This window comes from Cydia pomonella, chromosome 9 (genome assembly GCF_033807575.1).
Source record: "Cydia pomonella isolate Wapato2018A chromosome 9, ilCydPomo1, whole genome shotgun sequence".
Lineage (NCBI taxonomy): Eukaryota > Metazoa > Arthropoda > Insecta > Lepidoptera > Tortricidae > Cydia > Cydia pomonella.
The window spans coordinates 17334875-17351698 of NC_084711.1; the positions used below are offsets into that span (position 1 = coordinate 17334875).

A 16824-nucleotide genomic window follows, 5' to 3' on the forward strand; every position below is an offset into this window, starting at 1 on the left:
AAAAAATCTATTCTATTCTATATTTAGCGATGATAACGGGTCTAATGCAATATAATAATGAAACTATATCGCGTTCGTGAAACGCGAGAGTTTAAAATTACACATTAGGTACTATAAAAAGAAATTAATGTCTGAATCTGAATATTCTGAATAGACTTCCGGGACCCTTAGTCATAAAAAATATGGACTGCTTTCGAACACATTAAACGGAATTAAAACTACAATTGATTAACAATAAACAGTGACGTGCTTTCCAATACATAAAGTGGAAAGTAGAAGTATATGCAAGCTGTTAACGTAGCGTTTTACTTTAATTAAGTTTATGTTTATATCGTTGGTCGCGGAAGTCACGAGGGGCTTAACCAAAGACTAACTCGCATAGACCCCGCATTATAACGAAAGGGAAATGTACGACTAGGTTTTGCTGTCGATACACGGTTCTTTACATGAGGACTCAGCTGAAAAGAGTGATCGCGCTTCCATATTTTATTAGTAGGTATGGGAGCCCTAGTGCGAGCGCCAGATGTTACATATGCTCCATCTGGTTGGCAAGTGACCAACCGAACTCATTAGTGTACTCAAGAGGACCACAGAAATTTTAATTGCAACCGTGTGCACGCGTCCTTCTTGCTTCAAAATGGCGGTCGCTAATTGAAAATGTTGAACCAGTGGGACTTCATTGTCTAAATTGTTATATTGGACTGGCCATGTGCCTAACTGCTATTGTTTAGTGACTTTAGCGCCAGCTCCAGATGTCCGTTCCAAATTGTCAGTGCTTGTTGCCATTTATAAAATGCTTTCAACTTTTAGATGCTGTTGTAAAGCAGATAAAAGTAACCATTCAGACATAAAGGGTTGCCATTTTAATCCAGTGGCGGGCAAACTTTCTTCATGGGCGGCCAGAAAGCTTAAGAAATTTAAGGGGAGGGCCAGAATTGCAGCAAAAATACATTTTGATTTGCGATTATCGTGGGCCAATGGCATATACTAATTACCTCATAGGACCGGCGGTGGGCCGGATAAAAATTTTCGGGGACCGGAGCTGGCCGTACTTTGCCCACCACTGATTTAATTCTTAAAAAGTAATCAATATTTTGGAACATACAAAAATAATTTCAATAGCCGAAAATTTATGGATTTTACGATGGTATTTTTTTATACTACGTCGGTGGCAAACAAGCATCCGCACCCTCGTTGAGCTTTGGCAACCTAACCGGCAGCAACACAATACTATGAGTAGGATCTAGTGTTATTTGGCTGCGCTTTTCTATAAGGTAGAGGTACTTCCCCAGTTGAGATCTGCCCTAGATCTAGAATGACATCCGCTGTGCAGTGCCCTACCACACAAAGCGAGATGACATTCACAATGCCCATACCTCTCTTTTGGACGTAGGTTAAGGACGTATCCGGGTCCGGGATGATAAATTAATACAAGTAAAAACATGATTATATTGATGTAACTTGTGTTACACAAGGCTCCCATCCTCTAATTTTCGTAGCTTGCATCAACTTTGGATATGAAAAACGTTCAAGTCAAGTTTCTGTAATTTCCTGAATTAGCTAAAACATACAAATTATAAGAAGGTGGGTTGACTTAGTAACGTTGTGACACTTGTGTCGTTACAGAATTCATATTCTTATTCAGATTTCGCAGTAAGTCATAGCGCAAACATAGCGCTTGTGTCTACGTCGCTATTGAAGTCCTTATATAGCTTTCTTCTATTATTAGTCGCAGTGTATAGTTTTAAGTTTGCACCAGTGCGAGTGTGACTAATAGGCTGTGGACGAACGGAGTCGTGAGTACTGTGAGTACAGGATAGCAGGCAATAAATTAGATTAATGCTGTTACAGCTTTATTCCTATCACTTATATCAAAATAACTATTTCTCATAGAGATACGCAGAAAATGAAGACTGGTCTAGCCTAGTGGGTGGGTAGTGAGGTAGTGACCCTGCCTATGAAGCCGATGGTCCCGGGCTCGAATCCCGGTAAGGGCATTTATTTGTGTGATGAAATATACATGTATTCCTGTCATGGGTGTTTTTTTTAATACTACATCGGTGGCAAACAAGCATACGGCCCGCCTGATGGTAAGCAGTCTCCGTCGCATATGGGTGTTTTCTATTTATCAATATACGTATGTATATCGTCATCGATAGTACAAGCTTTGCTTAGTGTGGGGCTAGGTCAATCTGTGTAATATTGTCCCCAAATATTTATTTATTTATTAATAATAACATAAAATATACATACTTACTATAAAATCACTTTGATATCGCTTTAACTGATTTGGCGGAAGGACTCTATGGACTTGAAGGATATTATAGCACAGGACCGACACCAGTAGAAAAATTAGCCAGCACCAGTAGCTGTGGGACACGACAGGTTCCGTATACATAATAATAATCGCTTTAACCGATATAAAAAATGGACGAAAACGTACTTTAAGAGACTGAGAAATCGTTTTAAAAGTCATCTTACTCAACACGTGTGATGAGTAATCGTGTGAGAGTAAGCAGAGAACTTACAGCTCATTAGTTAATATTAGCTAAATTATAAATACTACTCATACTTGATTGACCCTTGTTAATGGTAGGCACTGGCGCGAGGAATGAAAAGCAGGAGTAAACTTGACAATGAAACTTTTATTTTAACTTTCGGATACAGGGTCGAGTTAAACCGATCGCGTCTAGCAGCGGACTGCCGCCGGCGCATAGCAACGTAGTGCACATTACTTGCATAACATGTCATACAATTTTGAGCCTTAAGTATTAGTAACTAAGTATGTATTTAACATGGCAACTTTTCCTTAAAAATAAACTTTAACTAGTTACATATGTACCTATAGTGAGCGCATCGCTAACACTCCCCACCCCAGTGCTGACTCAGCACTCTAAACTTACGGGAATAGGAGCGATGCGAGCCGCGGACCTCCGGTAAGTCCCGGTAGCCGTCCTCACCTCCACTAAACGGATCCGTCCGTCTGCGCCAGGAATTACCTGCGTGATCAATCCCTTCGGCCACATATTGCGGGGAGAGTTGGGATCTACCACCAGAACGAGGTCCCCTACTTTTAGCGGCTTCCGCTCCTCTAGCCATTTTGTCCTAGGCACGAGGGTGGGTAAGATTTCTCTTAGCCACCTCTGCCAGAACATGTCAGCGAGCCTCTGCGCCTTCCGCCATAGTTTTCTCAAGTAGAGATCAGAATCATCGAACTCTCCTACAAGAGGGAGTCGCGATGATGACCCTAAAAGGAAATGATTAGGAGTAAGAGACTCACCGTCAGCAGGATCGACAGACACGTGCACCAATGGACGACCGTTGACCATGTTCTCAACTTCTGCCATTAATGTGGTCAAAACTTCGTCCCTTGGTGCTCGTTCTTTTAAAACGACTTTGAGAGCCGCCTTTACTGAACGTATTAAACGTTCCCACGCCCCACCCCAATGGGGGCTGGCGGGGGGAATAAAAGTCCAATCCATGTTGTTATTAACCCCCTCAGCTTTTAGAACGTCCATATCTAGCGCCTCCATTGACCGACGCAACTCTGTGTCGGCGCCCCTCAGATTAGTACCGTTGTCCGAGTACAGATGGCGCGGCCAGCCGCGCCGCGCCGCCATGCGTCGCAACGCCATGATAAGCGAGTCGGTTGTAAGGGAGGCAACCAGCTCGATATGAATCGCCCGCACTGTGAGGCATGTGAATAGAACACCATATCTTTTCTCTCTGCGGCGACCCACCGCGACCTCCATTGGCCCAAAAAGGTCCAACCCACAGTGAAAAAAGGGTCGCTGATGGTGTTCTATTCTGGCCTGTGGTAAATCGCCCATGCGCGGTACCTGAGGTTTGCTCTTCATTATCCTGCACAGCATGCACCTTGACGTCACGAGTTTTACAGTAGGTCGAAGTCTAAGTACCCAATACCTTTGCTTTATTTCGTTTACCACCATCTCCTGACTTCCGTGGGCCGCTTTCACATGGTAATGCCGGACGATTAAGCGTGCTACCTGATGACGGCCGTCCAGGATCACGGGTCTCTTGACGTCCAGAGGCACATCTGATGCGGCGTCAATGCGCCCGCCCACGCGAAGTAGTTCATGTTCGTCTAAAATGGGTGATAATTTTAATAACTTACTTGCGCGATGTAAAGCCCCGTGCGCCTTAATTCTGGCTAAGTCTTCCCCAAAAGACTCGTTTTGCGCGTGTTTTAGTAAAAGTATCTCAGCGCGCTCCATCATTGCGCAATCGATCTCGACCGCCTGACCTTTGCACCTAGCGATGAACTTTAGCACTGCCGCCGTGGCACGGGTGAGACGAAGCCACGAAGAGAAGCGCTGTGGGTCCGGCACTGGTATGCATGCAGGTTCGTCACGCACCTGGATGACTGCTACGCATTCCCCTGTCTCCTTCTCGTTACAGGTCGGTATTATATCCTTTGGCCATAGACTTTCGTCAGCGTATAAAAAAGAAGGACCTTTAAACCACTCGCTCTGTAGGGCTAGATCAAACGAGTCCCGCGTCGCTAAATCGGCAACATTTAGTTTCGTAGGAATGTACCGCCACTCGTCAACGCGGGTAAGGTCGTCAATCTCTCCCAAGCGATTTGCTTCAAAGGCCTTATACGTACGATTTTTGTTGAGAATCCAATGTAATACAGTTGAGGAGTCACACCAGAAGTAACGCCTCGTTGACGTCAGTTTGTGCTCCCTTCCAATTGCATTGGCTAGTCTTGCAGACAACAATGCAGCTTGCAGCTCAGCCTTCGGTATAGTCAGCTGTTTTATCGGCATAACTCTGCTTTTGCTGGCAATAAATGCAACATAAATAGTGCCGTTATCCTCCCAGCGCCAATAGCCCACAGCTGACATCGCCTGAGAAGATGCATCGCTAAAAAAATGCATTTGTAAATTATTATAATATGAGTACTTACTACTCGATGCGGTCGTAGCAGATGTAGATGCCGCTACGCCCTCGTAGCATTTCGTAGCACTGTGCGTAGGTGCGTGGGTCGCAGGGGGAGAGGTAGGTGCCGTTGCGACGATATCCACACAATCTTGCATTTCGCTCGCACGCGCTGTAGCCGATTGGCTGTCCCTTACCGCATTGCGCGCGGCTGTGCAGTACCACCTAGGTATACGGATATCTTTAATTACCTTCAAAAGGTCGACCCATTTTCGCCACTTGTGATAAATTTGGTCTGGAATGAAATCCTCCCAATCCACCTGTAAGCGCCAAGCCTCTTGAAGCATAATTCGGCCTTGAATCGTGAAGGGTGCTAAAAAACCTAGTACATCAAATATTGACATAATTACTCTTTAACATTACACGTTTCGTAGGCCTATTCTCACCTTCAAGTACGTCGCTCGGTATACGTTTTAATGACAGATCGAAGCCCAATATGTCATCAGCAGGGTACCAAATGAGACCTAAGGTACGCTCGCTCTCATGTTGCTGGCCGACTTTGAACCTTACAGCAGCAGTGCCTAAGGTCTCCTTTGGCACGCTGTTTAAAACTGCGACGCTGTTGCTCGTCCAATTTCTTATTTCAAAGCCGCCCGCCCTGTGGATATAACTGACATTTTTTACCATTTCGATCGCTGTCGCCTCGTCGGGCAGGCTGTCGATGTAGTCGTCCATGTAGTGCGAGTTGACGATGGCATCGACGGCGGCGGGAAATGACGATTCAAATCGCTGGGCGTTTTTATTTTTTACAAATTGCGCGACAAATGGAGCACAATTTGCGCCGAAAATAAGTGACGTCATCGCGTACGTCTTCATGTTTTCTGTGGGGTTGTTTCTCCACAGAAACCTCAGCGCGTCCTGGTCATCTTGATGGATCTTGACTCTCAAGAACATGTCTCTAATGTCACCTGTTACTGCAATTGGATGTTCCCGAAAGCGCAGCATTATACCTAAAAGTGATGACAATAGGTCAGGTCCTGTGAGCAAATAATCGTTCAGGGAGCTACCACTTACCTGACTTGCAGCATCAAAGACCAGACGAAGTTTTTGCTTATTGGGGTTGTCTACGCCGAAATGAGGTAAGTAATAAGTCTTCGGCGTGACCTCGGTGTTAATTAGTGCCATAGCGTAATCATTTTTTAACAAATGATTGACCCTTTCACGGTACCTTTCGGCGAAACCTGGATTCTTACCCATTTTGCGCTCAATACCCTTCATCCTGGTAAGCGCGTTTGGGCGGGAGTCGGGCATGGGGCGGTGTTCGTCCTTCCACGGAAGGCCGACGTACCAACGCCCATCGATGAGCTCGGCGGAGCGCTCCAGCTGCGCGACGGCGCGGGCGTCGTCGGCCTTTTGCCGCACGTGCGTCGTCACGCCCATGGAATCTAGCAAAAATGAGCGCCTAACATCTTCGTGGATTTCCCTTAGGAGGCACTCATCTGATGTGGTATCGTGATCTGCTCCGCTATCTGCAATAAAAAGGTTAGTATGCACAGCGACAGATGGCGGGCCCCTGGACGGACGGACAGTCCGCGGCACGCACACTTTCCCATGGACACTCCAGCCGAGGCGGGTGAGTGTAGCTGATGGCTCATTATATTTGCCCTCCCGTATTTGAATAGGTATTACAACATGTAAGTTATCTTGACCTAATAATAATTCAGGTTCTGAATCAGTGGTGCAAAATTTATGTTTTATATCAGCTAAGTGAGAGTAATTAACTAATTTTAAAACAGACAATGTTTGTATTGGCAAACTCAATTCTTCAACACAACGCAATTTAACATTATAAACCTTATTGTCCATACCTTTAAGGTCGACATTCACTTTTGTCGATTTGTACTCAAGTTCGTTATCTTTAAACGCACCGTGAACTCGCAATGTCTGTGAATTACCACGTAGACCGACGCGTCGCGCGAGATTAGCACTTATTAACGAGACGGAAGATCCATCGTCCAATAGCGCGGTGCTATTTACCATACCGTTAGGTCCCTGCACACGCACTGGTACTACTTTTAACAACACTCTGCTGTCGGTCGCTTTTATATGAGTTAAAGTTTCCATCACTGGCTTGAACGCGGGTTCGCGCGGCGCGGCTTCTTTTATCGCGGTACTATTATTCGGTACACTTGCACTCGGCAGCGGTGCGGGCGCCGCCGTGACGTCACGCGCACTGTTGTTTACCGGATAATGTAGTAGGCGATGATGTGGAGCTCCGCAGCCGTCCTTGTCGCACGCAGGGGCCTTGCAAGTATCGCGTTCATGCTTGGAGATAATGCATTTGTAGCATAAACCATGTTTTTTTACATGTTGCCACCGTACTTTTCGCAACGCCTTCTTAAATGGTTTGCATTCCGTTATCTTATGCACAGCTGTTCGGCAGAATAAACATTTTAAATCGCCTTCTTCAGTTTGTAGTAAAACAGTTTGTGTACGGGAAGATGAATGTTCGCTAGATTTGTTTTTATACATATCGCTGCGCGTAGTTGTTAAAAAACTTGCAGTTGTTGAAATCTTTAATGCTTCGTCATTAAGAAAATCCGATAGAATAACTAACCTCGATTTCCGGGCATCTTGGAGAAGTTTAAAACTGTAGTCTGACCATTTGGAGATAAGCACAGTGGGCAGCTTGGATAGGATGATGGAGACGATATTCATGCCATGTAGGTACTCCTCGCGTCCTACTGCTCGCACAGCTTCCACGAAATTTTGAACCTTCACTGCGAACATAACTATATCCTTATGATATTCGAGTTGCAAAGGCTGTAGCTTCTTGATGTCTTGCAGAATACGAGAAATGATGCTGTCAGGGTTTCCAAAACGTAGCTCCAAGGTCGACATTACCCGGTCGGGCGACGTGGCGCTGATAAATAATGCAGTGACAGCATCACGTGCGGCTCCTTTAAGACATTTACGAAGCCTCCATAAATTTTCTTTATCTGTAAATCTACAGACCTCAGTAGACTCCTGGTACGCCTGTTTGAACTGAAGCCATTCTAATTGGTCACCTGAAAATTCAGGTAGGTCCTTAGGCGTGCTAATGCGGCTGAGTAAACTGGCGTTAGGCACTTGATTGCTAGCGGTCGATAGGTCTTTAAGTGCGCCGGCTAATAATTGCACTGTTTGGTTGAGCGCGCTGACGGTACCTTCGGGCGCAGGCGGCGCTGCCGGCATGAAGCCATCGGCGGCGGCGCGCGGCGCTAAGCTAGACGCTGGCCTCGGCTGAGCTTGCTCGATGAATGCAGAGGGTATCACAGGTGCAGGCATCCGTGCTGGAACTGGAATGTGCAGCGCGTCCGTTGTGACTCCATTGTCGGGGGCTTGCTGCTCCTCAGGTAGTTCCGTTTGGTTGCTTTGGTGCTCAACCCACGCATTTATATCGTTGCGAAGAGGTACATTGCCATCAAATTGTGAACTGTATTCCTCTAGGTCCTCTTCGTCACTATTAAGTGCTGCAAGTTGCGCGTCTAAGGTTTTATTAATAAGATCCATTTGAATCGCAGCCTTTTCCTTTGCGGCGTCCAAAATTAATTGCTTTCGCCTGGCTTCTTTAGAGGCTGACGATCTTCGTGAGCCCTTGCTGCTCGGGACGGCACCCACATGTGACGCGGCAGGCTTTATGTCGGGAATTGGCTTAAATTGCTGCATTGGTTCCGACTTTATGCTGCTTGTCGCATTTAATTTGTATTGTAGAAACTTCTTGACCATCGGATCCAAAGGTTTCTCGATTTTTTCGGGCGTAGTTACATTGCACGGCGGTATAACCTCACTTTTTCTTTGTTCTTGCTCGCGCGCCATGTGTTCCGCGTGCTCCCGACGTACCTTCGCACTACGCGTTTCCATTTTTGAAGGCGTTCGGTGTATCGGCATTATCCGGTTCGAAGACCACTTTGTTAATGGTAGGCACTGGCGCGAGGAATGAAAAGCAGGAGTAAACTTGACAATGAAACTTTTATTTTAACTTTCGGATACAGGGTCGAGTTAAACCGATCGCGTCTAGCAGCGGACTGCCGCCGGCGCATAGCAACGTAGTGCACATTACTTGCATAACATGTCATACAATTTTGAGCCTTAAGTATTAGTAACTAAGTATGTATTTAACATGGCAACTTTTCCTTAAAAATAAACTTTAACTAGTTACATATGTACCTATAGTGAGCGCATCGCTAACAACCCTAAAATATAAAATGCCACATTCTATTATCATTAGTCGGCGTCGTGATTAATAACATGGAGTAACAGGTGGTGGCAAAAATAAAGGTCCTTGGAGAGATTAACTCATTAATACCTGGCCCGGTACACGTGTAGGTTATTTTAATTTTAACAACATTTTCGCTAAAATTAATTACATAATTTAATTACAAAAACGAAGATGTACGACTACGACCTCCGTCGAGTGTTTTATGTACTTAGAGTAGAATTACATCCCGTGTTTTCATAACTTTAATAAGGTTTAGCTGGAAATCCTCACGGTGGCAGTTATGGAATATTTTCCCAGCGAAACACGTTACGGTAGTGTCCTGACCGGTAATAAACATGGTCATCACACGTTTCTAGTTATTAAAATATCTAGAACTAAATCGTAAGTATTAATTAATTAACTGTAACTAGGTTAGCTAGGGGCGCTTTTATTAACTAGGTGTAATTATAGTAAGTAAGTTACAATTTTAAGCTAAGTCCACACAAGTATTTATCCGTGTTTAATTTTCTCGCAATACTTGTCTGAAATGTATAAACACCTACTTATGAACTAACGGCACAGGAGAGGCATGAAAATAATGCCCATATTAACCCTGTACAAATAAATTATAATTTAATTAAGGAACATACACAGTTATATGAACTAACCTATTTATTTAATACACATGGCTCCGAACCGTGACGCCATCTCACGGTTGATAAGGAGGGGGTTGTAGAGACTCTGTAGCGGGTAGCTATACCTCTTCTAGAAGAAGGTAATAATTTGGTTATTTGGTGTATTACCTCTTTTTTATACAGGATACACAAAGACACAAATATGACACAGAATAGGCAGGCGGACAGGGTATAAAGGCAATTTTTTCCTTTAATGGATCTCTTCCACGTAATCTTGTCCCTGATTTTCACTCTAAGTAATGACAAAATAATTAATATTCTCTTTGTGACAAGACTTCAACCTCACGATCCTCAGAATAACCTCCTTGTCCATATGGCACGATTTCCTCAGCCTTCATGGGGTGATGTAGCCGGACCAAGTACAGTTGCGTTGTCGGTGTTGCAGGACGCCGCGAGCGCGAGTAGTTTAAGTGTCGCGGTACGAATAACAGCGCACAAATTAACACGCTAAACGTCTTATGACAATTACTCTAGTAAGCGCTTGAAGCAAGACAAACTCCCTAAAAGGGATTAAAAACAATTTCTCACTAAAGGAGGCGCCCGTGAACATGGTACAATCTTAGAGTATGTCACAGATTGTTGGGGTTGCTACGATTTTGTGTCCGGTTTCTCGTTATGATTATATATATATATATTTTTTTATTCAAATTAGTTATACTAACTATAACATGATAACATGTTGGTACCTAAAAGCGCCTAAGAAAAGTGTACGTGTGGACATGGCTTTACAAGTTGCAACTTACCGCACAGCACCTAGTGTAATGAATATGAATATTCACGTGTCGCGTTTATTAACATCATTGGTGTCGTGGCGTGTTGGGCGTGCTCGCTCATATATATGCTGGGACAGACATATAGGGCACGTTAAATAAATTCCTTAGTGGCGTCGTTGTATAGAAACTAAGCTTGTATATTTTGGGTTACTTTGAAACGAACGAACTCTACGTGCCTAAGAACTCGGATACTCGTATACCTACACTAAAAGAGAGGGTGATCACGAAGCCATTTAATTGATAGATAGACTTTGACAGGTCAACCGATTGTACCTGATCTTTAAACGTTATTACTTAATGTTTTTATCTTGTTTATTTCTAGACTCATATACTTTATAATTTGAATCCAAACAAAGTTGTTGGAATTAAGTTATAAAATATCTCATTATTCGATTTCCAACTTCTAAACGAATTCGGTTTCATTGTTGGACTGCTAAGTTGTTGGACTATTAAGAATATGCTCTTTAAAAACATAATAGATGGCACGTAAAGGTGTGTTTATTAGGCAACATAAATATACGTATTTATATGTAGGTACACCGTCCATACCTGCCCTGTTTACATTTGAAGCGGGAGCGGCTTGATTTACGGTACCAACTGGAGGGGGACTTAAATTAGTGTTCTGTCGTATGTCACACGATATTTTATTTTGCTCTTCGCTGTACATTTCGCTTAAAACCTTCATTCTTGCTCCGTCACGGACTATTTATAAGTTTTCCTTATTTAGATTTATTTTACGGCCCCTGCTGCTTCGTCTTCTGACATTTTAAAGAGATTTTTGGAATGGGTTTAGTACAGCGTACTTTTATATTTTTGTTCTGTCGCATGTAGTAACACTGCATTAACTTCATCATGGCCATCTTAAGGAAGATTTTATGCTGAAAATGAATAAACGAATGCTTTATTGGGTTTAGATTCATCCTCTTCCACTAACTCTATAAGTCTATACCAAATGTTGACGTGCACGATGCAATGATAATCATATCGAATCGGGATTGAACTTAGATTAAATATTAAATACCTACGTTTTGAAGGGCCGGTATCAAAACAACTAGATCTCAAAATGACCGGTTCTGCGCAAGAACGCCGGGATCTCAAAACGATCACAATTGCAGAAAGCCTATATCTCAAAATAACGTGGTAGAAAAACGACTACCTTGCAAAAGGTCTTCATCTCAGAATGGTTTAATAGCAGGTAGCTAGGTAGGTTAGGTTCGTTAGATAGCTTCAGATTCCCGAAAGGCAAACCGCCTAGAAATAGGAGCCCTCCGTTTCGTCGGGTTCCGTTTAGTTAATATGTTGTGAAGGAAATGTTTCTCCTATTTCTGGGCGGTTTGCCCTTCGGGCATTTGAAGCTACCTAACGAACCTAACCTAACTGCTAAACCATTCTAAAACGAAGAACTTTTGCAAGGTATTAGTCGTTTTGCTACCATGCAGAAGTCTCATTTTGAGATCCAGTTATTTTAATACCGATCTGTTTTAAATTAGCGGCTAGCAAAGGGAGGCACGAATCTTCAGTCCCTGAGATCTCAGGTAGAAGCCAAAACATACTAATATACATGAGCGAGCAAAGTTCCATCGGATTAATATATAGGTAAGCCTAATGCAGGCTCTAATCTAATTTCGTCCCCCTATCTCCCTCTACACCTAAATTGAACACTATTAAGTCTATTAACTTCCAACACTATTTAATTATAGAATCGATCGATTGTTTGTATTTCGCGATGCATCACGGCCGTTGGCCAACGCCCTGTGCCAATATGAACGCTAGTTATTATATTTACAAACCCAATACTCGCTTGAAGTAGCTAATTTCTTTTTTTTACTGCACTTTAATAGGTTTCCCTGACATAAATGTGCATTATGAGGTTGTAAGTAGGTAATAGCAAGTTGCCTATTTAAAATTCAGGATCCATTAGCAAGCAAGTAATGCGCTGTATCGAATGAAGGGGTTAACATTTTCTGATGTAAGAACATAATCAACACAGCTATGTTTAAGAACCGTTGGCGATATAGTGTAAAATAATAATGTCTAGCTCTACTCCATGCCTTCGTAGAAGTTTTTCATTGTAAGTTCTTTATTTTAACTTTCACTATGGAATGTACATTAACACAGGTGCAATGGAGGAAATAATAAAAAAATGTAGCATTAATTTATGCTAAATATTGCACGGTCCTGCGACATACATATATTTTACTCATATTTATGGAGAAGCGACACACGAAACTTCGTTAGAAACAAGAGATGTTGACAGGACTAATAAATCGGCGGTCAGTGTAGGTGTGGGGCACTTCAAAGACTTGAGGGTGATTGATGCGCGTCCCCTGACGAGACGCAGGCCCAACTAACTGAATCTAAGTCCGCACCAAAGCCAATTTACTCCTGTAACGGGATTGGTCCTGTCATTGACTAATCGAATCTATATATTATCATTTTACTGAGTATATTTTATTTTATTCACAGTCGTAGGAAGTTGTTTATGACTTTTAATTACATAGAGTGATGTTTAATTGTGATTAGACGCGTATAAAGTCCATATTATAACATCGATAAGATAATGGCCGCACGATGATTAAGTCGTGGAGTATGGTGACATTCAGTGAGCGGTCACTGGACTCACTGGCGTCCTGCTCTCTGCACTGTCGAATTTGGCATTCACCAAATTAACCAATTTATTTCAGCCAGACATTTGCAATCTGTATTCGTGCATGTACATAATTCAATGATTTGTTTGAGTTGAGATGTTGTACAAATGGATTACAAGAGCTTTAAATTGTTTTGTCTACACATATTATATCACAGACCCTCTATGATGCGTTCTAAAACCACAAGTTACGGCCACAAACTTTTTATCTGTGAAAATGTTATAATTGCATAATGCAGATTATGCAAATAATTCAAAGCAAACGATAGCCGTAACAAGTAAACAATTTTATTTTGTAGAAAAAATACATAATAAGACTCATAAGTACATAACATTTATACAATCATATCCCTTTTATCGTTCCTTCTTTGAGCATTTAAGGAATACAACGAAATCCAAAATAATATAATGATCCCAAAACCAAGACAATCATCTTCGTTCATTGACTGAAACTTGAGACTAGAGAATTATAGATACAAGGGTTCCTAAGGTTCTCTATTCTGGTTTCGGTTTCTTTTTCGGTTTATAAAGTCTTTGTTTTCCTCAAACGATGACGTGATTGATACACACTTTTTCCGAATATATACTACCTACGGTTTTATGTGATCGGCTCATGAACAATAACTATGGCCAGGCACGTAGGGTGGTGATGTAAGCGTCAATTTCCTGCGGGCTCCTAGACCTGTATTGCAATCGCGTACCTAAAGCACGTTTTCGACTCCTACAAACCACTACAAGTGTCACTGATAAACATAGTTGGTTACCGGTGTCCAGGTCACCTTAAGTGGTTCGTCTGAACCTTATACAATTGCTAGGTATTGGGAACATAGGGCCTGGACGGTTGCGCGTGCGCCCGCTTGCTAATTAGCCATTTGACGTCACTCGTGAAGAGCTTAGCTCCACTCGCCATTACCGGGGGCCTTCGCGTGGAAACGACAACGACCGCCGCTTTCTCTATCGTGCAACAGCATCGCGGCACTGCGACCCGTTGCCAGGTCCTTTAAGGTCAATCGTTTCATCCAAAAAATCTCATCTTACCCCACTGCTAGTTACCCAATGTGCTTTCATCTTGCCCATATTTAATACCTACAGTAAACATAATCTACGTTCTATCTTCGTTTTACTATTCTGGATTTGTTTTGAGTTTTTGCGTTGTGTCGTGAGTCTGTTTGCTTCGTGCAGATTTTGTAAGGTGAACTAAGAATCATGGAATTCACTGATCGCGATTGTTAAGCCAGGCGGGGCTCAAGCGCGTCGCTAAGCGTGACTCATCTTAATGGCCGCAATTATGGCAGCGAGAAGCGGCCACCGCCGGCGCAGGCGAAAGAAACGTGCCACGCGCCACTTGAGACGTAGCAACACGAAATATTTACGAATAAGTAAATTTAAAGGGTAGCAAGGTTTTGAAAATTCAACTCGACACCGCCACGGGCGACACGGCCCGCTGCGCTTTTCTAATGATGACGTTTACAGATCTCCCTTGAACTTTCCGAGCGGATACTATAGCGGTTTCAATGAAACTCACTCATTCTTCTTGCAACAATTGAAGGTCGATTTATTGTCTTTTCGTTGCAGTTACACGTCTAGACTTTAGGTTGAGGAAATCGGTTTTTCCACCATCTGATGACTAATCTTCTTGAGGTCGGCGTAGTTGTAAAAAGTGAAATAAAAAATGTATTACAACGAGCTCTACCTGTTAATTACAAAAACATCTAGATTTAAGCTTTTTCATGTTTCACGGCCGGTATTTTTATTTTGCAACATATTTTTTTCACAAATTAATAATTGAGTGTAATTGCCATGAATGATTTAATCGAGAGATTCACGTAATTTGGATTAAAATTTTCACTAAGTACGTGATACAATTTATTTACCTATTTTCACTGCACTGCACTTGTAAGTTAATGGCTTTATTATTTGAAAGAAAATACATACATATACTGCGCCTGCGACCAATCGTTCGATCGGGCATGCTGTCAGAATATGTAGGTATATCTGCAGTATGTAAATTGTAAATAATTGTTACTTGTTGTGCGATTGCGTCAGATTTTTTTGGAACCGTGTTTTGCCTTCTGTGATTCAGTGCCGCACGTACATTCATTCTTATTTATTTACTGCCTCCACGACAATTACGTAAAAATCTTCATGACATCATGTTTCCTAGCAACACTTAGGTACTTGATAAATACCTATTAGTTATATTTAATTTTGATAACGTGAATGCGTCACTTCATTGTATACCCTAATAATAGGCATTCATAATGAAGTATTTTTTATATGCAGTGTTTAAGGCGCTCTTATAGACAGATTTTAGGTTTTTGAGGGGGTGAAGCAGACGAAGTGGTAAAGCAAGCAGGCGGGCGCCCCGCGCGCCGCGCTCGCAGCAAGCCTACGTGCTTATTCTGACGCCATCCGTATTCTGGTTTGTTAGTTGTGGGATCTTTTCCGGAAATTTATATTGATTATGATTTAAACTTAATGAAATTAAAAATTAGATAATTATATATAATACTAGAGTATACCGCGGCAAATTGAGAATCTAGTAAAATGATACCAAATCGTTTTGTGTCGAAATAATATTACTTACTAATTCAGACAAAAGTTACAACTGTCTGCTTTAAATCATATATAGATACCTATTCAAAACTTAGTTGACCTTAAAAATGCAATAGAAGTCAATTTCGGGCAAGTAGTGAAAAAAGGAAGAATACTAGCAAAGCTAAGTAATTTGTGGAAGTGAACGTAAAAAGGTAGCATGTTTTTGCTGGTATTGAGATAACTGAAAACATAAGCATAAGGTATGCACAAGCATATGTAGCTCCAAAAAGTAGATAAATTATGCTATCTTCTCAAAAAAGAACCATGACTCTAACTGTAACGACTATTTCTATATTATTTTTTGAATTGACGACAATGAAGACGATTATAAATTTTAAATGCAAAAGTCGAGAAAACTGCTATTATTATTTATTATTTAAAGTTTATAATGGCAAAAATGCACTTATACTACTACTACTACTACTTCGAAGTTATATAGTAATGAGTATAATTGACTGACTTTAATTAATGTCTAATAAAGAATCAGTCTGTTGTCTGTCTACTCTATCTGTAATCAAATATTACAAGTATATTTGACCCACTGAGGTTTCAGATGAAGTTGAAAATCTGCATACATAATGTAAGTAGGGTGACAATGAAATATTATGGTACCATCGAGCTGATCTGATGCATGAGAGAGGAGGTGGCCATAGGAACTCTGTGTCAAAATATCGCAACCAAATTGCGTTTGAGGTTGTTAGAATTGTCTCAATGAGTATTATTTTCCTTTGGAAAGAAGTACAGTTAAGACCTGTTCCGTAAAGTTAATTAACATACAAAACTTTCCGATGAACAAAATTATTTTATCGTCAACTATGTTATTTATCCCTTCAAGTGGTGGCACACCACTCACGGGTCGATGCGATAGCCAGAAAGCTGTCGGCCAACAGAGGGTGGTTAGTGAGGTGTTGCCATATTTAAAATTAAAGGCTTTGAAGTATATTTACGCTCTTCTAGCGCCCAAAAGTA

The 16824-nt window shown here is 42.0% G+C and overlaps 2 protein-coding genes across 3 annotated transcripts in view; one reads left to right on the forward strand and one right to left on the reverse strand.

Moving 5' to 3' along the window:
- LOC133521545 (microtubule-associated protein 1A-like) overlaps nt 1–16824 on the forward strand; it is a 132180-nt gene that overhangs the window by 63688 nt on the left and 51668 nt on the right. The gene's annotated exons all lie outside the window — the stretch shown is intronic.
- On the reverse strand, nt 2769–7337 carry LOC133521546 (uncharacterized). The gene is given in 2 exon segments (XM_061856570.1): nt 2769–5315; nt 5317–7337. Coding segments are annotated over 2 exon segments (4140 nt in total). The 5' UTR covers nt 7027–7337; the 3' UTR covers nt 2769–2885.